General features: G+C 38.3%; 2 protein-coding genes across 2 annotated transcripts; one reads left to right on the forward strand and one right to left on the reverse strand.

Annotated features, from left to right (window-relative positions):
- Positions 1–419: 419 nt before the first annotated feature.
- barhl1a (BarH-like homeobox 1a) lies at positions 420–4,599 on the forward strand. The gene is made up of 3 exons (XM_077240764.1): positions 420–1,359; positions 2,259–2,481; positions 3,884–4,599. The coding sequence occupies exons 1-3, from the start codon at positions 963–965 to the stop codon at positions 4,161–4,163; spliced, it is 900 nt and encodes a 299-aa protein (XP_077096879.1). The 5' UTR covers positions 420–962; the 3' UTR covers positions 4,164–4,599.
- A 1,052-nt stretch (positions 4,600–5,651) lies between these two features.
- On the reverse strand, positions 5,652–25,338 carry ddx31 (DEAD (Asp-Glu-Ala-Asp) box polypeptide 31). The gene is made up of 20 exons (XM_077240763.1): positions 24,964–25,338; positions 24,539–24,855; positions 24,377–24,452; positions 24,232–24,275; positions 24,080–24,150; positions 23,725–23,789; positions 23,325–23,369; positions 23,150–23,191; positions 22,992–23,056; positions 22,475–22,594; positions 20,943–21,049; positions 20,357–20,571; positions 19,321–19,485; positions 17,640–17,699; positions 16,231–16,281; positions 15,882–16,021; positions 15,305–15,389; positions 14,692–14,803; positions 12,942–13,137; positions 5,652–6,171 (listed from the first exon to the last, which is right to left on the reverse strand). The coding sequence occupies exons 1-20, from the start codon at positions 25,063–25,065 to the stop codon at positions 6,030–6,032; spliced, it is 2,220 nt and encodes a 739-aa protein (XP_077096878.1). The 5' UTR covers positions 25,066–25,338; the 3' UTR covers positions 5,652–6,029.

Genomic DNA, 25,338 nt, shown 5'->3' on the forward strand with positions numbered 1-25,338 from the left:
TATGTATGTATGTATGTATGTAAACACACACACACATTATTTGAAAATCTAACCTAATTGATCTAGATCTTTTTTATATTGGGACCTGGGATATCTGAGGGTTTGGCTGGGTGTCTCTGGGTCTGTACATGTTTAAAAAAAAACTGGTTTAAATGTTGTTCTGATGAAGAAAAAAAGAGAAGAAAGTGGCAAAGTGCTAAATGTGAAATACAGCATCTTGTGCTGGATCCACGTCACGTATTGCGTGTCTGCGATTTATTTAGGACAAAAAAAGGGAGGGTTGACTTTGTTTCTCCCCCTCCCACAACACGTACGTGATCATCACCCCCCAAAAACACTCTTTAACCAATAACGACGTGGCGCTCGGGACAAACGCGGAATGGACACCTTTAAAAGCGTGTTCCTCCTCGGGTATTGGCTGTTTCCTTGAGGGTGTCATTTTCAGGTCGTGGAGATCGCAGCCTGTGTTTATACTCTGTTACACAGGTTTAGTCCTCGCAGACCTGGACCAGAACTTTACACATCAGCATCGGGTTTAGGTCAGAGCATCAGGGGGTTATGGTTGTAGTTGTGCCTCAAGAAAGCCAGATAAGTTTTCAAGCTAATGAATAATTATAACGAGTGCTTACCGTGCTCTTATGTGCGGGAGAGTAGTTGTACCTGTCCTTGGTGCTGAAACTGACAAGTGCACTTCACGGATTCGCTTTTGAGGGACTGTACGAGAGCAATTTCAACAAAATTGAGCTGCAATCAAAGACAGAAGAAGGATCTGGTAAAAAAAAAATCACTCATTAATATTGGACCTTTTTTTCTGGGACAGTATCAAAAGGAGTTTGGAAGTGTTTTCTTTTCCAGAATTATGATCTGATTTTACCGTTTTGAATCTGCAAATTTTCTCAGCTGCATCCCCAAAACAAGTGTCTGAAAGGACAAATGAACATTTGATATTAATAAGACTCGCAATGGAGGTATCCAACGGGTCGAGCTTTGGGATCGAGTCTATTCTTTCTCAAAGACCTAGCAGTCCGTGTATGTCCAAGGGGGACTGCGGATCTCCAGCGGAGTTGAGCCCGCGGTCAGACCTGGACAGTGGCTGCTCGTCGCCTCCCTCCCCGAGACGGACCTCAGTAGAAGACGCAGTGCAAAGACACGCTCGCGCTCTCGGACTACACTCTCCTTTACAAATATCGCAGCAGCCGAGAACAGTCACGTCCTCGTTCTTGATCAGAGACATACTAGCGGACTGCAAACCTCTGGCAGCCTGTGCTCCTTATTCCAGCACTGGACAGTTAGCACAAGATGCTGAAGACTGTATGGACAAACTTCACAGCAATACGTCCTCGGACAGTGAATACAGGGGTGAGACACTCTAAGCTTCTTATAAACATATCTTGCAAAGAAATATTGAAGCTGAATATATAGCCTACTCAAAAGATTCCTAATAGAAACAATTACATTTTTTATTAACATTTTATATTCTTTAGATTATTTCATGGTTTGCTGTTAAAATTAATTGTGCGCTTTTACATTTCTAAGAAATCAGGTAAAACATTAGTAGGCCTATATATAGCTAAATTATAAGCTAAAATAAGAAAAAAGTTTTTCTAAGAGATCACGAAATAAGTAGGCTACGGATAAATAGGCATGCATTGCTGACACCCGTCAATGAAAGAAAAATATATCAAATTTAGATTTTTATGATCATGCTTTCGTTTTTGTTTCTAACGTAGTTCAATGTAATTAATTGTCAAGGTAAGGTAGGCTATTTAAATGAGAAATAGGCTAATCTGTTTTGGAGGTCACTTTAGTCAAAATTTCTAATGGTTTCAAAACCAAACTAAATTTCCCTGGTGATACAGATGCAATCGAGAGGATCTGTGGCAAATAAAGGTGTTTCATTAAAGAATTATGGATTTGGCCATCTGATGATAAAATGTGTAACCTAAAGCGTCTGATAATAGGCTATCAATCCGCATTTGAGAGAGTCTCAAGTTCTCATTGCAGCTCGATTAAGCTGCTTTTTAAATTATTTCAATGCAACATTACAACAATATAGGCCTAATATTATCAACAACAACAAAAAGTTTTGGTGCTGTTGAAACGTCTGTCTAAACAGACATTTAAAATAATTAAACGTGGAATTAAAGAAACGGGGGAAATGCAGTAAAACAAACACGATCATTTAGCCTACCAAAAAAAACAAAAACAAAAAAAAAATCTGTCAAAATGACAAATGTTGATGGTGTATTTGTTTTCAGTGAAAGACGAGGCTGATCGCGAAATCTCCAGCAGTAGAGACAGCCCCAGCTCCAGGCTGAAGAAGCCTCGTAAAGCCCGCACTGCGTTCACTGATCACCAGCTGGCGCAGCTCGAGCGCAGCTTCGAGCGTCAGAAGTATCTGAGCGTGCAGGACAGGATGGAGCTGGCAGCATCTCTCAACCTCACTGACACACAGGTCAAAACATGGTACCAGAACCGCAGGTGAATAAAAACATCTTGTGAAACACCATAGCCTATTTGATTTTTTATTTGATTTTTTTACACTCAATGATACAGAAGTAGCTTTTTAAAGAAGCTGACTAGAGTCATGATGTGGACTGAAACATTTCAAAAGGTATAAATATTGGCCTAAAAGTTATATATATATATATATATATATATATAAACACGAAAGGTTTTATATTTTTTAAATATTGTTTATATCAATATTATACTGTAAAATAATTGTTTGTTGCTGTCAAATTAAACCACAACGGCGAAAAAGTTGTGCACAACTACAACCTCGCACACTATGAGTCCAACACATTTAGTTATAAATAATAAATTACTGCATCGTGTATCAATAATTTAGCTTCCGAATAGTAATTAAACAATTGCCAAAATTATTAATTATTTATCTGAAATGGCTCTTTGCTGAGTGACAATTTGACGGATGAGTGTTCAACAGGATATTACACGGATTCATCCTCGACAAACAAAACTTTCCATGAATCGGCAAATACTTGTTCACAGTTTACCAATTAACATTCATAACACTACTGCATTAAGGCGATGTTGGAATAGGCCAAGTAAATAGCCTATTTATAATACCTATTATTAATCAGGTTAGTTTAAGACATTTTGGTTAGCCTACACTTTATTTTAAGGTGTCCGTGTTACAGTTTAAGTATACATTAATTTAAAAAAAATATTTTCATGATTTATCACGACTTTTTATCTTTTGTTAAATCAACTTATATACTTAATGTGGTTCACATAGACCGAACACAATATTTTGAGTTTCTATTTATTAAACCAATCTCCTTGGTTGTACTAACTAAAAATTTTAATTTCATTGGACTCAAAATTAAGGCAACCAGGTAACTTTAAGTTAAAGCAACATTTTTTTAGTAATAATAATCAACATGTTACTTACTAAGGTTAGGGTTTGATTTAGTGTTACAGACATTTTTTATTGGGCCACTATTGCTTTTGTAGCAACTTATGGCTACTAATTGCCTATTAAATATATTCCTTGCACCTTAAGTTTTTAACATTTTCAAGTCTCCAAGTTTTCTTGTGGAACTTTGCTTGACCTGAACAAAACGTTCGTTTTCATAATGTCAATTATTGTGAAAAAGTAAAGACCTAAAATGCAGACACCTAAAGGCTTAGTTTTATGGTTTTAGTGTCACATGACAAAATGGCTTCCTGCATTTTAGTTCTACTTCACACTTTGATCTGGCTTACACGTTTTTCCAAAAATATTTTATTATTATTATTGTGCTCAACTACGAGAATAATTAATTTTCTCCCCAAGAATTTCAGCCATTTAGTGAGAATGTTTTAAGAAAACACGAACACTATATTGTAAATCAATTAGGCCTATGTTTGTTTTAAACAGAACGAAGTGGAAACGGCAGACAGCAGTTGGGCTGGAGCTGCTCGCGGAAGCAGGGAATTACTCAGCTCTACAGAGAATGTTCCCATCACCCTATTTCTACCCACAAAGTTTGGTCTCTAACCTCGACCCGGGACCAGGGTTGTACCTCTACAGAGGACCGTCCGTACCTCCACCACCGGTTCAGCGGCCTCTGGTCCCGAGGATCCTCCTGCACGGTCTTCAGGGCGCCGGAGATCCAGCGTCTCTCTCTGGAGTGATTCCGAGACACACGTCGCGATGAACTGATCCGACCTGACAGCAGCTCCAACCTCAGGAACGACAGAAGGGTTGCGCTTGGACATTAGCTACCCGTGTAACTGAAAATAGAAACGCGCAATAATAGACTTTCCAAATGACTCTGACCAAAAGACGACAGCTAACTATTTATTAAACTTTAACGTGCGAAATAAGTCAGAAAATTATTTGTTGAGGTTCCATCCCCCCGTGAACCTCGTGACTGTATTCTGATGAACTTGCTTTTCCCCTAAGAAATGGCGTGGTTTATTTGCACAAAATTATGACGCAAACTAACCAAAATAATCATAACAATTTTAGTCAATTTCAGTGGAACCATATAGGCAACTGGAAAACTGTGGATTTTTTAAAATTATTCTGCCTAATTTTAAATATGCATTTTACGAACAAAAATAATAAAACTAAAATGACTGATTAACAAATGTTGTATAACTGAAATGTAATTTGTCACCGATTATTGTGATGGTGGTTGTAGCCTATTGCTGTCCGGCTGTTTTACAAAAAAAAAAAAAAAAAAAAATCAAGTTTCCTCAATGAAATTCACAGACCAGCGCAAAACATGGCTCTGCAACCTGTTTAGACATTCAAAATGTTTTTGTGGGAATAGTGTTGTGGTTATGGGTACTTTTCAACCCCAGTTCAACAGACGCCAAAATACTTTTCTAAATAAAAGACTGTGAATTTGTCACATATGACGGGAGTAATTTATTATTCGATATCCTCTTGGTAAAGCAATTAATTGTATATTTTTTTGTTGATATATGATGCATGAAGTGGGCTTTAAAAATTTGCAGATATATTATCAAATTTGTATGTGCATTAAAGCTGGAATGGAACGGAACACCCGCCAGCCCGTGAACGCAATAAAAATGTCCTGTTTCCTGCGCTCATATTGCGAAATGCGAATACCACTTTCTCACAACAATCTGCATTTACATCAACATTTACGTTTTTAATCAACACAAACATAACTACTGCCAATGGAAAGCTTTTGTGAGCCTTCTTCACAGGCGCTTCGTGAAGAGCAGTTCACCCACACCGAAATGAGAGTAACTGGGTAAGTGGTTTGTTGTGTGGGTTTAATTGACCAATCATAATATGCGTTTCATTATTACAGACCAATCAAATTTTTACAAGAGGCTTTTACAGTAATAAAGCGACCGTGAAACGTAATATTCCAGGCAAATTTCTTTTAGGGCTCGTAGCGAAGACACGGCCAAAAGACAGCAGCTGGTGACCGGGCGAGACAGACTCAATGCTTGGACAGCTGGTCAGCGTAAGCCTCCATACATATCCAGCCCTATTTACCTGACCAAGTCGAAATTCAAGCCAGGGAAACGAGCTAAAAGCTTTTAACAAAGACTATTTTTACGCGGTGTTCTCGTAACCTTGTGTACAACATGAAAAAGGCATGATTCTGAAAAGATATTGATTCAATTCAATGTAAAGCCCAAAATCAAATAACAAACACGCATCAAATACAACTTTTTTTTATGTAAAATTCAGTCTGTTTTACAACATTTTATAAAACAGCTTAAGTTGGTGTACATTACATTGCTCAAATAGTCATATTTATGGCACCACATTTTTTTATAATACAATTCACTGAGCAATAAAATATTCCAGATGCATTTCACTCCAATAGGCGTATTTTACCATCTGCATCAAAGCTTTTGCATGGAGCCCGTTTTCAGACTGCTGCTGACCAGTCGTGCTTTGTTCCAGGTAAAAATGTCTCAGTATAAAAACACCTGCGAGTCCAACCATGAGAATCCACCTGCCACGAACGCTCCGACCTCAGTACTTTTCGGCCGGAAAGAGCTTCTCGGATCTCACTCCTATATCTTCCACTTCATGCAGATTCCTCTTGCTCTGCTTGACCTTTCTTCTTTTTCCTCTTCTTCATAGACTTGGATTCTCCCTCTATCCCACTGAGATACTCAGAGCGCATTAGGTTTGACACTCGCTCCTTTGATGTGAGTTTCTTGGGAGCCCTGAAAAACATTTAAATGAAGAGCTACTATCACTCGTATTAAAAAGTCTTTCCTCTCAAAATCAAATCAAAACAAAGAAACTAGCAACAGCACAATAAACAGCTCATGATGAACAGGAAGCGTGTGAATTGCTCTAAACATTTCAAAAGCATTCTGAAGCACAGAATCTGAGATTTATCCTGTAAAGAGTGGAGGTAGATAAGAATCTGGCTGGCTTGAGTGAGTCAGGCTGAACAAATTTCCCACTGTCGTCAATAAAAGGCTCGTAGACAGCAGCGGGAGCCTGATGTAAAACTAGTGACTGTTTATCTAATCAATAACTCTGGAGAATGAAGCGGCGCTCTGCCCCCATGGGGCTGCTTAAGGATCCAATACACACACACCTACCTCATGGTGACACATGACACACTCTACCCCCAGGGCTTAGAGCAGCTATGAGACAGCAGTTATTGTTCTTTTGGGCCCTGAGCGCTCTACAGGGACCCCTACAGGCGATAAGCAGGATGTATGCAGACATACACAATGGTGTATATTATATATAGAATGCCACTATACAGTATTTACACGTGTCATAAATATATGCCTCAGCTCAGCAGCAGTGCTCCATCAGCTAGGTATAACGGAGTTAAAATCAGAAACCCATCAAAGTTCTCAGAAACAAAGAACGTATAGAGGGAGATCTGCAAGCAGTCTCGGATCTCTCACGGACGAGCGGAAGCAGAAAAGGAGGAGCAACGACAGTAAAGGACGAGAGAGGCCAGGCCTGGATTTGTGTTTTGTTTTATTATGCGTGGCAGCAGTCGTCCATGAGGGACTGCTGCCTTTGCTTTCGTTTTGTTGTTTGATAATTATGTTATTAAAGTCTTTGAATGTTTGCCATTTCACGCCTCCTCCTTCCTATAATAACAAACACAATGATATGCCCATAACTAACACCCTCAAAACTGTTCACAGCCAGACTAAGATGGACCAAATAACGACAAAAAGACAATGGGTCAAAAAGACAAAGGATGCATTAAATTGATCAAAAGTGACAGCAAAGACTATAAAAAATCAGGTTAATTCAAGGAGCTTACATAATTGACAAGAAATCTTGAGCAGCAAATAGAATGATTTCTGAAGGATCATGTGACACTGAAGACTGGAGTAATGATGCTGAAAATTCAGCTTTGCCATCACAGGAATACATTACATTTTAAAAGTTATTAAAATGGTTATATTTAATTGTAATAAAATTTCACAATATTACTATATCAAATAATAGCAGCCTTGGTGAGATGCACCATATTATATAAAATATATGAGCAAATAAAATATATTAACTCATATATATATATATATATATATATATATAAACGACATCCTGAAAAAAATAAAATAATTAAACCCTCAGAAGGATTGATGCGTGTATAATTTTGGCTTCCTGCAATGGCCTCTCTTCTGTGTACCAGAGGTCTTTGTTGTTCAGTCACGAGTCCATAAGTGTGTGTGTGTGTGTGTGTGTGTGTGTTTATATTGGTGTGATCTGCTCATTAGAGAAATCTTGTCTGGACATGGACAGTGTATACCACAGCCAGCAGTAATGAAGTCTCTCCTGACAGGACGGCTAGACTCGACTGAGACTGTAAGGCACAGCGCAGCACAAAACAGTCATGTCACACACACATACACACAATTAGGCTGAGAATGGTAAATGTTAATAGGGCCAAAGCACTGACCAGTTAAGTTGCATCGACATAGTGCAGCATGAATATTCTATATGGAGTGATGGCTGGTTAATATAGATGTTTGCTGTCAGCTATGACGGCTGATAAGTTCATTACGGGTGTTGTCTGTTGTCTGGGCAGTGGAGAGAGAGTGTGAAATGCGTTTGGGCTGCTCTGGGGGCAGCTCCTGTGGGACTGACCTATTGTCCCGCTCCATGGGTTTTATTCACAGGTCCTGCTGCAGGTCACCCTGCCAATTACTAGTGGTTAGACACAAGCTTCTCCCTATAGTGTCTGAGCCAGCATGTGGCACAAGTCAAAACTCAGCACCACCATAAAGAAGTGCACATGTACAAATGAAGCCCTAAAACAACTTTATATAAAATTGTGAAATTACAAAATGGATGTAGTTGAGGGAGCAACTGGCATCTAATCAAATTTTTTTTTTAGTTGACAAATGAAAGAATCGCTTGATAAAGATGTTTTTAACAATCACTAATGTTTATTGTGATTACAGGGCATTTTAATTTATAGACCACAACGATTTAAGTTAATTTAAGTAGGTTGTTTTTGTGGCTGATTGAATATAAATTTGTGCCATGCTTGGACCTCATACATTAAACAATAACCGATAATATTTGTTGTTTTTATAATATTTAAGAGAATTTTTATATAAACCATATATACCATTGTTTATATACTATAAACCATATTTAAATTTATAAATGTTGAATTATCATAAAAAATCTTATTTATCATTATATTCATCAGTATCGATTCTAATTATTAGAAAAAACAAACAAGCAAGCAAAAACAATTTTAACATTCAGATTTAGTTGTATAAATGAAATAAAGGTATTCTAACTTTATTATTATTGCTTATTGGGAGTATGTATACTATATACACATTGTCAATGTCATATGAACAACCTGTCAATAACATGGCTTATATAAGTCTGAAGATTCTAAAGTAAAAGTACATCACAGAAAGAGTTGGCAGTTTTTTTAATTTATTGAATATACCTAAAAAATAACTGGTGGTTCAGTGAGGGAGCCAGCTGTGAAATCAGTAACGGCTCTGAATGATTCACTGACACTGATGGAGTGAGTCTGACTTCAAACGGCCCACGAGCGGAGCAAGCGAGTTTGAAGCCATTTTGTGAATTTTAAATAATTTCTTCATGATTCGGACATTGTAACTCAACGCTGATAGCCTAAAAAACTGCCTAAAGCCCTGAAAGGATTTTTACCCTAATAGTTTTACATATTGAGAATGTTCACAGTGGCCTTCCACAACGGAATAAGTTCTTTTGTAAAGAACGACTATGGGGACTCTGTTTTCCACTGAAATAAAATGACGCTACTCAATTAAATTTAATGTGCCACTAACATTTGAGTTAAGCAACTTTAACATCAGTTTTACCAAACTGTACCTGACACCCCCTTCACAGCACAGAGACGGCTTTTGAGCACGCAGGGGCTTTTGAGCCTTTATCTCAAAGGCACGCAGAAGAACAGAAGGTGGGATGAAAGACAGGGAAGTAAAATACAGCAGAATACACTGACAATAGCAGAAATTTTCAAATGACAGTTTTGGTCTGACAAGAGAACTGTGATCATTGCATGCGCGGGTCAGCTATGAAACGCATGCGATACCCTAAAGGAGAGGCCTGTATGTGAATATTCTTTATTTAAAGTCCCCCTGTGGTGAAAATCAAGCTTTTATTGTTGTTTATATGTCTATATGGTGTTTTTAATATGGTTTAAGACAAACCATGTACAAATTCAAAAGTCAACACCATTGCTGACTATTTTCTCCTTAAAACTGCATTGAACCAAAGATAGTCTCAAAGAAGCAGTTTGAAATCGCTGGTGTTTCTGACGTCACAAACTACGTTGTAACCAATCACGTCAAAGTGTGATCGTCAACGAGTGGATCTTTGAGCTGGTGTGAGTGAGGCGGCTGGGCTAATTTGCATATTCATAGAACCTCGTATGCTAAATGAGGCAAGAGTTACATTCCAGCTATTTTAAAGGTGCTCTAAGCAATGTCACACGTTTTTTAGGCCAAAACATTTTGTCACATACAGCAAACATCTCCTCACTATCCGCTAGCTGCCTGTCCCCTGAACACACTGTAAAAAAACGTGGTATTTGCAGACACTCCAGGCTCCACAAACGGCAACAAAAACAAACTGGGCTAATCCGCACCACGAAACATAACAAACTGTTCCAGCCAATAACCGATAAGAAGGATTTGGGGGTGGGGTTTGGGGGGGTTAGTTTGCGGATGAAGAGGAGGGAGCGAGGGTCTAGCTAGCCTCCGTTTTGTTTGACAATACTTTAAACGTCAACAAGAAGTGACGTCACCCGACATCGCTTAGAGCACCTTTACGGCATGAAGACATTTTTTTGGGAGATCAAAGAGGAGTTTTAAGTGATACAATTATTACAGGGGGACTTCAAATATACACAAATGCACACGGATATAGATAGAGCTCCTCCTCACTATGTGACAGTAATGACGTTCAGAATGGTGTTTGGCTCTGGCTCAGTTTAATTAAGTGTCCTGCGGAGAATCTGACCACACACGGATGCACAAAGGAAGGCCTTCACCGACACATACACGCTTGAGGGCTAGTCCGGACATGGCCTTTGCTAACCAGACCCCACGCTTGCAGCACCACATTCAATCCTATGGGAAATGACCACTAATATTAATGCCTAACAACCATACTGTGATGTACTGGCCATATCATCGGTACATACAGTCCTCACCATAATCCTCACCATCACATTCACAAATTTCACCTACTTACAGCAAAGGCTACTATCAGATTAAGTAAATCAGACCCGAATATAGTATGCATTGAAAGCAACAAAAACAGCTCTTTATTAAGAATGTCATATTTAATATGTTTTGGGAATAACACTGCAAGGGCATCACAGCATAAAGGAAGTCGAGGGAAAACGAGAGGGTCGAGTGTATCAAAGGTGAAAGGTAAAACGTACAGCTGGTAAAGGCAGGACTTGACTAGTCCTCTTTGACCCTGAAGAGCTCTGCTACAGTGAAAGACTTGCAGCTGCCAAGAGTGTGTGTGTGTGAGCTGTGGGCTTTCCTCCAGCGCAGCCGTGCTGGCAATTTTCAGAGCAGCCTTTACAGGACACTTACAGTAAAACATCATCCTACAAAATGGCTCGATGGCATTTCTCTTATCTTTTCTTTAAGAAGTTACACTAGATAAGTGGGTGAATGTTATAGCCAAAAAAGATATTGGTGGTTTCACATGGGCTGTTTTGCTTAACACAAGCTTTATAGTCTTGCTTAAAAAAATTCAAAAGTCTTGGTACTTCAATGCCTTGTCGATATTAAAATAAAAAAATTCAACAATTCCTATTCACTCTCTTCAGCATAAGCAGTACCATGTCTACAGACTCAGAATTGAGTTTTGCAGTGGCTGTGATTTGAGTTCTCATTTTGATTTGAGAGAAGCAGACCAAGCATTTGTTTCTTTGTCATTTATTCATTAAAAAAGGACTGTGGTGAGCAGGACGAGGCCCAGGGCCGTGAGAGAATGGCTCGAGGGCAGTGGCGTGATTAGTAATGAGTGACACCTGCACGACACACCGGTTTCCTATCTCTCACGGAGGAGCGGAAGCATAAAGGAGGAGCGACGACAGTGAAGATGTCGTTATTATGCGTTTTATTAATATGTGACAGCAGTCGTCCGTGAGGGGCTGCTGTCTTTACTTCCGTTTTCTATTTGTTTATTTTATTATTTAAGATGTTGAATGTTCGCCAGTTCCTGCCTCCTTCCCACAACATCTAACCTTGTTACAAGGACATTACTTGGAAAAAGTTTACCTAATACTTAGACTACATGCCATTGCTTTGATTCAATGTTGTTAGTACTTAAAGGGTAAGTTCGGCGTTTTACAAGTAAAGCCCTGTTTTAAGATCGTTTCTGATTAAAGCGAACGGTTAAGATTAAAATTTGGTCACATGCTGCTGTCCCGAGAATTGTATGTTTTTGTGTAGCAAAAATTCTCGGGACAGCAGCATGTGTCCAAATTTTAATCTTAACTGTTCGATTTAATCAGAAACGACCTTAAAACATGGCTTTACTTGTGAAACGACGAACTTACCCTTTAATAGATCAATTTAGCTTTCATGACAGTCATAAGTTAAATAATGAGCTATATTCCCAATTCTATATATAATGATGTACTTTTGGCCTAAATAATGGATACAATAATGGATACAATAGGATACAATAATGTTAAAAAATTTGAGATCAGCAAGATTTTTTTCCCCATGTTCACCAAGGCTGCATAAATTTGATCAAAGATACAGCAAAAAAAGAGAAATATTGCAACAAAAAAACAAAAAACTATTACAATTAAAAATATTTGTTTTCTATTTTTAATAACTTTTAAAATGTAATTTATTCCTGTGATGGCAAAGCTGAATTGTCAGCATCATTACTTCAGTGTCACATGATCCTTCAGAAATCATTCTAATATGCTGATTTGTTGCTCATGAAACATTTATTATTATATCAATGTTGAAAACAGTTGTACTGCTTAATGTTTTTGTAGAAACCATGATACATTTTTTTTCTCCCAGGATTCTTTGATGAATAAGTTCAAAAGAACAGCATGTATTTAAAAAAGAAATCTTTTGTAACATTAAATGTATTTTACAGTAACCTTTGATCAATTTAAAGCATCCTTGGTGAAAGTATTATTTTTGATAAAAGTATATATTTTTGTACTGACCCCTAACTTTCGAACTGTAGTGTACATGACATTCGAGTTAAACAGAACACCTCCCTTAAATTTATAATCCATGTAAATTTATAAGTGAAATAAAACAGTGAAAAAAATGACCTCACAAATATGAAATATTATGTGAAAATGTTACGGACGCCACAGAGGAAAATGTTCCATCAAACAGAACACGGCTAAATATATCTAAAACAAGAACTAGATCATATTATGCGGCACTGCAAACTGTTTGACAGATTCATAAATTACTGTCCAATTTCTAAAAACTTGCAGTACCTCTTTGCTTTGTCTTTGCCCTTCTTGGAGTCTTTGCTGTTGTTAGGATTAGTGGTTATGGAGCTGCCCAGGCCCTGGGGTGCGTCCCTCAGGCCAAAGCTCTTAGCGGCATGGCCCAGGTGCAGGTTGCGGATGTGGAAGACGTGTTTCAGACTGGAGGGGTATGTGGTGTATGCTCTTAGGAAAGACTGCAGTGCTACAGGACCAAATAAAAAAGGAGCATTTAGAGCACAGGTATTTCCAAGCACTTAAACGACAAGTTCGGTATTTTACACTTAAAGCCCTGTTTTAAGATCGTTTCTGATGAAATAAATGGACTGCATTTATATATATGAAATAGAACGGTTAAGATTGAAATTTGGACAAATGCTGCTGTCCCGAGAATTTTCGGTTTCTGTATTAGCACCCCCCCACCTCCACAATGGTTTCATAGGTGCACTGGAACAATCCTTCCTAAAACGCATTAAACTTTAGTTCACAAAGACGTGAAACTCACCGAGTGGTCTGGGGTGTTAACTGATATGGTGACAACAAAATCGCTGCTAAAGATGCTTTCCAACAGGTTTTATTGTAGTTTTTGTCCAACTCCATTGACTTGTATTGGATGTTCTGTGAGGTACGGTATTACTCCGCCGCCGGAAACGGAAATGGGGTTGTTTGTATTCTTTCAGTAGTCTTATGCAGTCGCGGTATCGTAGGCTACGCTATCCAAACATTGGCAAAGGTGCATTATCGCCACCAAATGGGCTGGAGTGTCTATTATTCAAGCTCTCAACGGAAGAATGTTCGGTTGTGAGGCGTTTGGAAAAATAGGTCCACATTTTTACAACGAATGGTAAAACACCAGTTGGAAAGCATCTTTTGCAGCGATTTTTGTGTGAGCTTATCAGTGAACACCCCAGACCACTCTGTGAGTTTCACGTCTTTGTAAACTAAAGTTTAATGCGTTTTATGAATGATTGTTCCAGTGCACCTATGAAACCATTGTCCAGGTGTGGGGGGGGGGGGGGGGGGTGTGTGTGCTAACACAGAAACCGAAAATTCTTTTTCAATCTTAACAGTTGTATTTCATCAGAAACTATCTTAAAACAGGGCTTTAAGTGCAAAATATCGAACTTGTCCTTTAAATGGTTTTATATGCAATAAAAGACACATTTTAACATCAATTTAGACCCTGTGTAAATCTGGTATTAACATAAGTTTTGGTCGGTCGGATCATAAGTGGATGGTGCTAAAATACAGGTGTAAACGGGGTCTATAACTTTTTGAGCTTGTCCACTTTCGACCACTTCCATAGGTAGTCGAAAACGCATTTGATCAGATTGCTTTCATAGTGTAAACACTCATGTGGTAGAAACAGAAACAAAAGACCGCCTACTCTCCTCCTACTTGTACTTGTGATCCGATCGACCAAAACGCATCTTAAGACCAGGGCCTTAAGGCTAATGATATTCCTTAATTATAATCAATTATTAATTACATAATTTTTTTTTGTTCATAAATAAAACATTTTATTTAATATTTGTATTGTTGTAGTATTATTATTAAAACATTTGTTTATTTTATTAAATACAGATCACAATTGCAATAAAGGAAAATTATTAATAAATAATTATGATATAGAGGTTAAATCGTTGTCAAAAATTTTACATTTCTTCTAGGTAATGAAATGTAGCTGGGCTGCAAAGCTGTAGAACAAAATATCAGTTTAACACAGTAACCCTGCATGATAATTAGTTTTTCATCTTACCGCTCTTCGCTGTTTGCAGAGACTCATTATTGGCATGAACATAATTCTCAAAGTCAGTCTGTAAAACGGTGGCTCTCTCTCGCACCTCCTGCTCAAAAGCAGCGGCTGATCTCTGCAGTCATGTACAAAGAGGCACACATCAAAGATAAACAGAAATCAGTGGAAAAAAAAATCACATTTATTACATTAAAAGCCAATAAAAAAACAAGAGCAACATAAATGTGTTTGGTTATACACACTAATGACATCGCCCCTCCCCATCAATGACCTTTGGCCCTCAAATGAGGCTGCTAATAAGGGGGGTGGCATGGGTGAGGATTACAACCAGCTGATTGATGCTGGGAGGGAAAAGGACATTAATTCAGGATTAGGACTGAGCGCTGGCAGAAACATTCGCTCATTGTTGTCAGAAGGCTCTCATTGTCGAGAGAGGGGAAAAAAAGAGAAAGAGAAAGCCATTCTTCTCCCACAGCTGTTCTCTAGACATGCATTTTCAACAACATGTGATGTTCAACCAAGTTAGGAAAGTAATACAAGTTTTGCAGTCAAACAAGTCAATATTGACTCTTTGGGTCAGGATCACCGTTTTTAAGGTATAGATGTCAGAAGTTACCTTACTGTCCCATTTCCCTCTGCCTTTGAAGCGCTCGTCCTTTATCAAAGTGGCCAAGATGTCCACCATCTTCATCTCTGACAAACTGAGGGAGAGAGAAGCCAAAAGCTTTAGATGCATATTATAAAAGAAAATATTTATCAATGGGGGGGAAAGAATTGCACCAACATATTACAGACTGTGAGTTACCTAGTTTAGATAGTTCAGCTCAACATATTGAGCTTTGCTAATGCTACCAAACTCCTTCCGCTCATCCTTTAGTACTGTAAACTGTAATGTGAGCCAAATATGATAGTGCTTGTGCCAGCAGAACAGATTCATTCTGCTCTCATGCAGAGAGACTGAGTGTGTTTTCTCTTTACACTGGCTTCCAGTGCCGAGATCAGCATAGAGTCATCAGTCCAGCTCTTGACTGTTATATTGTGGGCTTTGGAACAGAGACAAGACCACGATTGACCATCTTTAAACACAATGTCAGGGACCGGACACATCAGACAGGACCTGCCCCAAAGTCCCCTACTGCATTCATCGAAAATGATCAGTAAATCTGAGAAAGATGAGACGCCATTCAGCACACCTGATGTTGTGATTGGCCAGCACATCCACAAAAGCCGTCTCAGAGGGGGTGAGGAAGAGCAGGCTGCTGCCCTGAGCTCCAATTCGTGCCGTCCGGCCCACGCGATGAACATACTCCGCAGCGGATACGGGAGGGTTGTACTGCAAAAAAAAGATATTCATTTTAAAAAATGAAGAACTGGAAATTTGAATTAAGTTCAATTATAGTAATGATTGTTTGTTTTTAACGCCATGTCAGCTTCTGTGGCTATTTTCATGGCGAGAAATTCAAGTAACAAAACTGGCTAAATTGTTTGTTGTACACTGGTGATTATGCAAATGACGAGATTTTACATATGAAGAAATCTAACCTGTATAATCCACGTAACCTGAGGCAGATCCAATCCACGTGCAGCCACATCCTAGGGGGAAAGTAAACAACACAAACTCATTTAGATATGAATCTAAATAATCTATTTAACCATTAACTCAAAGCATCTCGTTAGTCTAGAAAAAACTAAATAGAGAAATGTGGAACCAGTGTTATTAACTAAACTATTGAATAAAAATCACTTATTTGAAATAAAGTTGAAGTTAAAAACAAATTAGATTTTTTTTTTAAATTCATGCAAAATTTTTGATTCACTCTACTGAATTTACTGCATTAAAGGGGTTATAGGATGGAAATTCACTTTTATATGGCGTTTGCATATAAATGTGTCTTTGCAGTTTGTGGACACTACCACCATACAATGAAAAAAATACATTTACTTCTTTTTTTAATCCTCAAAAAGTCTAAACACTCAATAATCAGGCGTTTGTATTTTCTGAGCACTATGATGTCATAATGCTCATGCCCTACCACGACCACTAACAGACTGTCCCGTATTAGCATATTTCTGCCCTCAGCCATTCCAAACCCCCCATGGAAGAGAGGGGTGGGGTGAGCAGTTGCACATTATCATTTAAAGAGACAAGCACAAAAACAAAGCTGTTTTTGAGGTGGTAATCCAATGACCTCTTTGAGGTCCCTATACTGTGACGTCATTTAGAATAAAATCAGGCAAAAACGAAGTTAGTTTGGTGTTCATTTCAGGAGTTTGAAACACCTTGCTAAGGCGAACTTTCCTGCAAAAGTTCGGAAAACACCTTCAAACTACCATTGGTCTGTGGTGATTATGTAGTACAGTAGGTAGGTGTGCTCTGGGGCTCTGCCATCTTTGATGTGGAAATCTTTGAACTGAAAGAGACACCTCTTTCAGTTCAAATTACATCTTCAGTTAATTTTTACTATAAAGCATGTCTCCGGTGTGTTCATGTTTTTACTATGACGGAGTCTGTAGCTCTAGAGCTAATACAGATGGAGCCAACACAATGCCATGCCAGGCTGTCAGCAGGAATAGAAGCAGTCATTTACTACAGGAGCCCTTCTACAAAGTGACAAGATGGAGAAAAAGGAGGTGGACGGAGGGAGATGCACTCACCTGCACCTAAAAACCTTTGTATATCAAATAACTGATTATATCTACATTTTATCAATGCATCAATGAGGGATAAATGTGGGATTGCAGATGTCAGAAAGAAAGAAGGGCAGTTAGATGTGAGGAGGGGATAATAATGATAATAATAATAATAATAATAATAATAATAATAATAATAAGTATTCCTAATAACTGTGCAGGTTGGCTCTCAAGTACGCACACACCTGGTTGGGAATCACTGCTTTTGATCACAGTCAATGTCAGTTACCCTACAAATGGTTTGAAACTAAATGACTTACCGTACACAGTAGAATTCCAGTTTTACACCGAGAGAACTCCTGGAACATCTCAGTGCGCTCCTGAAGGGAGAGAAACAGACAAGTAAAAAAAAAAGTTGTAAACAAAAGAGAAACACTTGAGCTTAATTTGTTATATGAGACATTATCACAGGAAAAGAAGTATCTGCACTTGTTTCAGAACAAAAGATCAGGTGGAAACACAGATAAGATCCCAACTTAAAATGGGATGTCCGACAGACCCTCTCTCTTTTTCAGCATGGAGCACAATCTGTTGTGTGCTGGAACAGCTGCCCGTCTCCTACAGTTCGTCTCATCGGAGGAGACGTCCAGAGATCAGCCTGTGCTGTCCCATTACCAAACCCATCCATAACACTCTACAGGCCAGCACCACACCCAGACCTTCTCTCCCATACATCTGACCAAGAGACTCCTGAGTCCCCTGCCCTACCAGTGCCATATGGGCAACCTACGGCAGCTCCATTTGTGTGGGGGTGAGGGTGCAGGCTGGACAGTGGCAGGATGCAGTTCCCCTGACACTGCCACAGGGCACCGACTGTGGCTGTTGCCTGAACGCCAGCTGGCAGAGTGCCAGCAGACCCCACTGTTCAACCAGACCATGATGGTTTAACCCAGTGTCATATGCTGCTAGTGCTTCTGGATGCTTTTAAGAGACATTGCCATTTAAAAGAAAAAGAAAGCAAAATCTGAATATTTAATTGCTAACTGAATAACAAAACTGAGGCAATATTCTGTCCAAGCATGATGGATGCATAGACATACTAGCCTACAATGTATAAAAATGCTAAATAATTTGTTTTGTATTTAAACATTAAATATAGAACTATGTTTGGAGGTCAATGCCTTTCCAGAATGACCAAGACTCAAGTTGTTCTTGATTCATGGATGATTTAAAAAAATATTTTTTATGGTTTGATTTAATATATGATTGCACTCACAAAAAGCAATTTCTACCCAATAACATATTTTAGAGCTTTGCATAACTAGAAACATGTATATTCATAATAAAAATGTACATTCATTTAAGATTTTATTACTTTGCAGGCCTATATATCACACTTTGAAAATTCACTGATATTTTCAAGTTTTTCATGACCACAGGGACCCTGATATATTCACAGAAAACTAAAAATACTTTCTACCGATATACAATAAAGAGAATATATCATGGAAAATAGTATCTACACTACCGTTCAAAATTTCTATTTCAAATAAATGCTGTTCCTTTAAACTTTCTACTCATCAAAGAATCCTGATAAAACATGTAGATTTCCACAAAAATATTAAGCAGCATAACTGTTTTTAGCATTATTAATAATAAGAAGAAATGCTTCTTGATCAGCAAATCAGCATATCAGAAGGATTTCTGGAGTATAGATAAGAAATTTAAAAAATAACTGAAATTAAGTAATGGCCAAAAATACATTAAATCAGAACCAATTTAAAGGTTATCAGAGATGTTCATTTCACATGCAAAGCGGTTAGTCAGTTATAACAACCAATTATTTACATTCGTAAAGTCAAGAGTTAAAGACACAGCAGCAAAAACCGACAGTAAAACTGTAAGTGTCCTATGCGGGAGTTAATGCTCTAATACACTTTGGGGAGAATTAGCCTCTTCAAAACCCATAGCTCTTTTCTGGATTGGCACATAATGTCTCACCTCCTGTCTCATGCTGCCGTGGAGCCTGTAAAAGTTGAGGTATGAGGTTCGTTTGGTTGATGTGGTGTTGGGATTCTCACAGAGGACTGCAGTGAAGAGAGTGAGCAGGAACTCGACAGCCTCACAGCTGGATATGAAAACGATCAGCTTCTGCCGCTGCTCAAACTATGTACAAAAACACAGCAACATGCATAAGTCCAGTGTCAGCAAGGTATGTATCTAATGTGCAATGTTACGAGCAAATGACTTTCTTGGTTACTTTAAACTCTAGCAGTAATAACATAGTTGGTTATCAGTTAAAATAGCTGAGAATTAAAATACATTTTGGTAATTACACAAACACTACTGTAACTGGTCAAATGTTTGGGGTCAGTAAGAAAAAATAAAATAAAAAATACTTTCATTGAGCAAAGATGCATTAAATTGATCAAAAGTGAGAGTAAAGATATTTATAATCTTAAAAAGATTTGTATTTCAACTAAATGCTGTTCTTTTTAACTACATTTATCAAAGAATCCTGTAATTTTAATGCTAATAAGAAATTATTCTTGAGCATCAAATCAGCATATTAGAATAATTTCTAAAGTATCATGTGACACTGAAAACTGGAGCATTCTGTATTTTTGATCAGATAAATGCAGCCTTGTTTATCATAAGAGACTTCTTTCAAAAACATAAACAGCATTGTATATTAGTAGGTAGTAGTTTTTTTTAATGTCTTGTCAGTATCTGAGACCATCTTCATGGCAAAAACAGAGTTACACAAATACAAAAGTTGTATAAATACAATAACAAAAAAAATTACAATTATACAAGATGTTTTACTTTTACATATGTAGTGTATATTAGAAGAAAAAGTAACTATATATAAAGGGATTATCTAAAACAGCTCCAGCTTTCTTCACAACTTTGGCAGATTGTAAAACGTTTGAATGATTCACATTAGTCAAACTGAAATGATACGAGGTGATCTACAGCATAACACACAACACCACTGAGTGTTAATAACTGGGTTTTAACATATGGTGTGCTCTACCTTGCATTTGGTCAGAATAAAGGCAGCCAAACAGACCAGGTGGAGTTTGCTGGGCACCACCACCACATGCTGCTGCAGTCTCTCAGGAACTGCGTAACTGTCTGAACGAGCCTGAGGGCCCGCCTGGGGACACGCTTCAACTGTCTCCCCACTCCCCTCTGACACATGGATACTCACAGGCTCCTTCATACTGATACTGGCTAATCGGGACAGTCCTGGAAATGTAGAGAACAGGGTCAAAGTACGTACATACATAGTCACCAAAAATGCTTTTGTGATCAAAAATGTTGTAAGAGTAAGACGTTTTTGTGACGTAGTGCTGCTTAAAACTGAAGGGTGCTATAAGAGGCTCAAAAATGTTCAGTTTTCATTGGGATAAAGAGCCTGTTTTCTCACGCCAAGCAGAGACAGACTGGACCTGAGAGACAACAACTCCTGCCAGCTCATCCCAGTCTGCTTCCACTAGAGTAAAATATGTATGGTACCTCCCACAGTCTAAAGTGAGCGCTTACACCACTCTCTCACTTTACAGCCAGACACACTCTCTCATTATGTGACAGTGATAGTGAGCGGATGCTGAGCTTACCCTCGGTGAGTGTGGCTGAAAGCAGCACATTCTGTCTGGCAAGTCCAGTGGCGTTCAGAGCATTCAGAATCAGAGTCAGATCTTTCTCAAAGCCCAAATCCAGAGTCCTTCAGTACAGAACACATATAATGGTAAAATCCACATCATACTGATACACCTGCAAAATAGGCTGCAAGAACTAATCGATAAAATAAGGGACTCATGAAAATGAAAATTCTGAGCCGAAATCGAAAATGTATAGCCAATTATCCAAATAAAGTATAGTCTAGAGGGCTGCATTAGGATTGAGTCCTGCCGGGTCACGCGGGACCCAACGCAAGTCTCGCGGGAGTGGGCGGTTTGAACTTTGCTGCGGGCGGGAATGGGCGGCTAAAAAAAACCCTGCGGGATCGGGAGGTAGCCTAGTGGAGAATGAGATGTCAATAAATGACGTGGAAAAGAACCTCAAACGAGGTATTTACAGCACAAAACGTAAACAAGGCAAGTCTGAAATTTGGAGAAGTTTCTCAATTGTTTGTGACAAAGATGGAAAGGAACTGGACTTTGTTCATTGTGACAAAAATGTACATATATATATATATATTGACATTGACAATTAATGTATTATCACCGATTCCGACTTGTCAATTACAGCGATGTTTTTGAATGTTTTGTATACTTTATTTTCTTGTGGTAGGCTATATTTGTTTGCCTCTAGGGGTGTTGTTTTGCTTTGCGGCATCATATTTGCTGTGATAGGTCCACAACAGTGCGTTTTTACCTGTCCTTTTCATTATTTAAATTATTGTAGAAAGATGTAGACAGTGGTACGCCTGCATTAACTTCACTGTTGTTGAGATTTTCCCAGAAAACGACGGCTCATTCATTTGAGAAAGAAGTTGAAGAGGGACCCTCAAAAGATCTGCAATCATGAATTTGTAATAATTTATTTAAATCTATTTATCTAAATGTATTAGAAGATGTAGAAGAATAGAAAAACAGCAAATAAATAAAAAATAAATAAATACATTAAATAAAAAAATCAATTAAATGAAAATACATTTAGATAAATAGATTTAAATAAATACAAATACATGATTGTATTTGATCCTAAGATACGACTATCTTTTAATGATCAGTGCGTCAGATGCAGGCCAGGGAAACGAAACAAACAACCCCATGAAGCTCTTTAATAATAGCAATACATACACGTGTTTTTTCCTGCGGGACGGGAGAAGACACAAAATCAATGCATCTCTATTATTGTGCGGGAATAAATTCTAACCAGTTTTGCGGGTGCGGGCGGGAGTGGACATACATATTGCGGGAGCGGGCGGGAGTGTAGCGCATACGTTGCGGGAGCGGGCGGTAATGGTCAGAAATTTGGCGGGCGCGGGCGGGATGAAGAAAACAGTCCCGCGCAGGTCTCTAGTATAGTCCAACAAAGCTATTACTATCAGAGCATGTGAGCACAGCAAAGCGGGGAGCGGACCAGTGAACTTTTTTTAAAGCACATAATGTCATTCTCGGTTCTAATCAGCAAACACACTGACCTGTCGGCTTCATCCAGAATGAGCCAGTGCACAGCACTGAAAGCTATACTAAGAGTGTTCTTGATGTGGTCCACCAGTCGGCCCGGGGTCGAGATCAGAACATTAATCCCCTTCCTCAGTCTGAAGTCAAGACAAAGACAGACAAGCGCAGACTGAAGTGACATCGCAGAATGAAATACACACTACCGTTCAAAAGTTTGGTCAGGTCGGTAAGAATTTAATCTTTTTAAAAGTCTCTTATGCTCACTATTGCTGCATTTCAGGATTCTTTTAAGAATAGAAAGATCATAAGAATAGCTTTTATGAGAAATATAAATATTTTGTAACCTTATACATGTTTTTGCTGTCACTTTTGATCAATTCACTGCATATTTGCTGAATAAAAGATACATACTAACTTTTGAATGGAAGTGTATTTCCAGCAAAGTTGAAATCTGCTAAAAATGCATTTATAATAATGATATAATGAACTCTTGCAGACGATGCATTTTCTGTGTGTTTGTGTTTTTTTTTTAACCTGGCTTTTTCTGCTTTCCTTTTTTCTCCTCCCATCAGAACTCCTGGCACGATCCAGGTGAAAGGCTGAAAGAAATAAGTAAATTGAGTGAAGATTGTTTACGTCAATTCGATTACGTCAATTCAACATATTAATCTAGCAAAAATTCTAATTCTCACTTTTAGAAGCTTCTGAAACATCTGAAAGCTCTGCAGGGCAAGCTGAGGGACAACCAGAGACAGATTCATGTTGGAAGGAAATAAAAAAGGATCAATAACAAGAGAAAATATATATGTGTTCATCCACAAGATAAATCAGAAAATGTTGGTGGATTTGTATTAATTAATACAATACCTCTCTGGTTGGAACAATCACAACAGCTAAAGGCCCATCTGATCTCTGAAAAAGTACATTAAGCTTAATTTATAATATAAAAGTTGTTGTACATGACTACAAATATATTATTAATGGTGCATTAGCTATTTTATTGGTAACATGTTCAATCTGACACAAAACTAATTTAGCCAATTTATTTGAATGTATATTTTGTACTTTTCTAACTTTAATGTATTTCTAGTATTGTATGCTATGATGTGTGTAATGTACAATGTTGAATGTATGACTGCTAATGACCCCAATTTCTCCACACAGGATCAATAAATGACATGTGTTTTTCAAAATAAACAAATGTATTAATTTTATCCAACTATAATAAAACATAAATTAAGAATGATTATGCGATTCGTTGACTCGCCTTCACTTTAGGTTGCATCGCTTGTAAGAACTGAACCACTGGAATTCCATATGCCAATGTTTTTCCTGTACAAGGCATATAAATAAATCAAATTTTTTTAAATTATTTTCTGATATTTTGTTCTTCTTACTCTGTATCATCTAACTTAAACACTTTTGTGATTACTAATTTTTACAGCGCCAAGAAATAACACAACTGTCGAGTTAGTACTGCATGTGGGATTGCTTTAAATGGCATGAATCATAAACTGATCATTCAACAATACATTAATGACATTCTTGGTGTATTTATTACATTTAATTCTGTAATTCTAATATAAAAAACTCATTAACAAGAAAGAGGCCAGAAATCACACCTGATCCAGTCTGTGAGCGCACTACTGCATCTTTACCAGATATCAGCACTGGTATGGTTTGTTTCTGGACACTGGACACACAGATGAAAATGAGAAAAATAACAAGAGACAGAGGACGCTGACAATACAACGATGAAATGAAGCTTCATTACCTTGTCATACTGGTCACATTCAAAACCTTATGGAGCGTTGCCACCTGTGAAATTGTTTAGATTAGAAGGAGGAGGTATAAGCCTAAGGATAGGATAAGCATTTCAGTTGGGACAATTGTTAAGAAATATTGAGGTTTGTTCTTACCAGATGAGGATGTAGATTTAGTTCTTCAAATGAGTTGCTGGTAAAGACTTTCTCCTTAACTAGATTTACAGCAGGACTGGAAGGATAAAAAAATGGCATGGAAAGGTCAATTGTGAGAAAGACCTGAGTCCATTCACACAAGCTCAACTATGTTGCATCTACCTGAGGACATCAGGGATCTCTGGGTTGTTTCTGAAGAGAGACGATGTCTTGATAAATGGTCTGCCATGGTCTCCATGCTCTTCGGGAGCTTTCTTTGGAAATGTTTTCACCTTTGATGGTGACTTTGCTGCAGTGATTTCACTCTGGTCTCCGTTCTCCTCTGCGTCTCCATTATTACTCCTCCGAGAGGGGCTTTTGGGGGTTTGCGGCTTTTGCTTCTGTGTGTGCTGTTGACCAGTTCGATTAATCTTCCTCTGTTTGGAGGCGCTGCTCTCTTGTGGCTCAAAGACAGCCTTCCTTTTTGATTCTAGCTTTTTCTGTAACATCAATGCAGACAGTACAGCACTTCACAATCAGGCTGAAAAGTAACTTGTGTGTAAAGCAGAGTAAATCAGTGTGTGACAGAAGGTGCAGGACTGACTCACCTGTGCCCATTTCTCTGCTGATGTCAGATGACTTCGGTCTGTCTTTCTGGGAAACGTTACGGGATCTGAGGAGATGTTGAGCATTAGCATGTCCTCAGCCATGTCAGTAAGCAGGAGGCTTTTTAAGACGTGGTGTAGTACCTAAATAACTACTCTAAACTCTCACAGATACCCGACTTCTTACAAAATGCTAAATGGCGTATTATGCTTCGTTTGAATAGCAGAGATGTCAGTTTCAAGCTAAACGCGAGTGACGTTAACTTGTAAACAGTAAAAAACAGAATATAAACAGTTGTACATCCAACGTTTACAGAGTAAAGTTTCACACGTGTTTCCCCTGTCCACTACAACGTGAGATTTCCGGGTAGTGACGTT

This window comes from Siphateles boraxobius, unplaced genomic scaffold (genome assembly GCF_051911475.1).
Source record: "Siphateles boraxobius isolate OS27281-9 unplaced genomic scaffold, OSU_SipBor_1 24, whole genome shotgun sequence".
Lineage (NCBI taxonomy): Eukaryota > Metazoa > Chordata > Actinopteri > Cypriniformes > Leuciscidae > Siphateles > Siphateles boraxobius.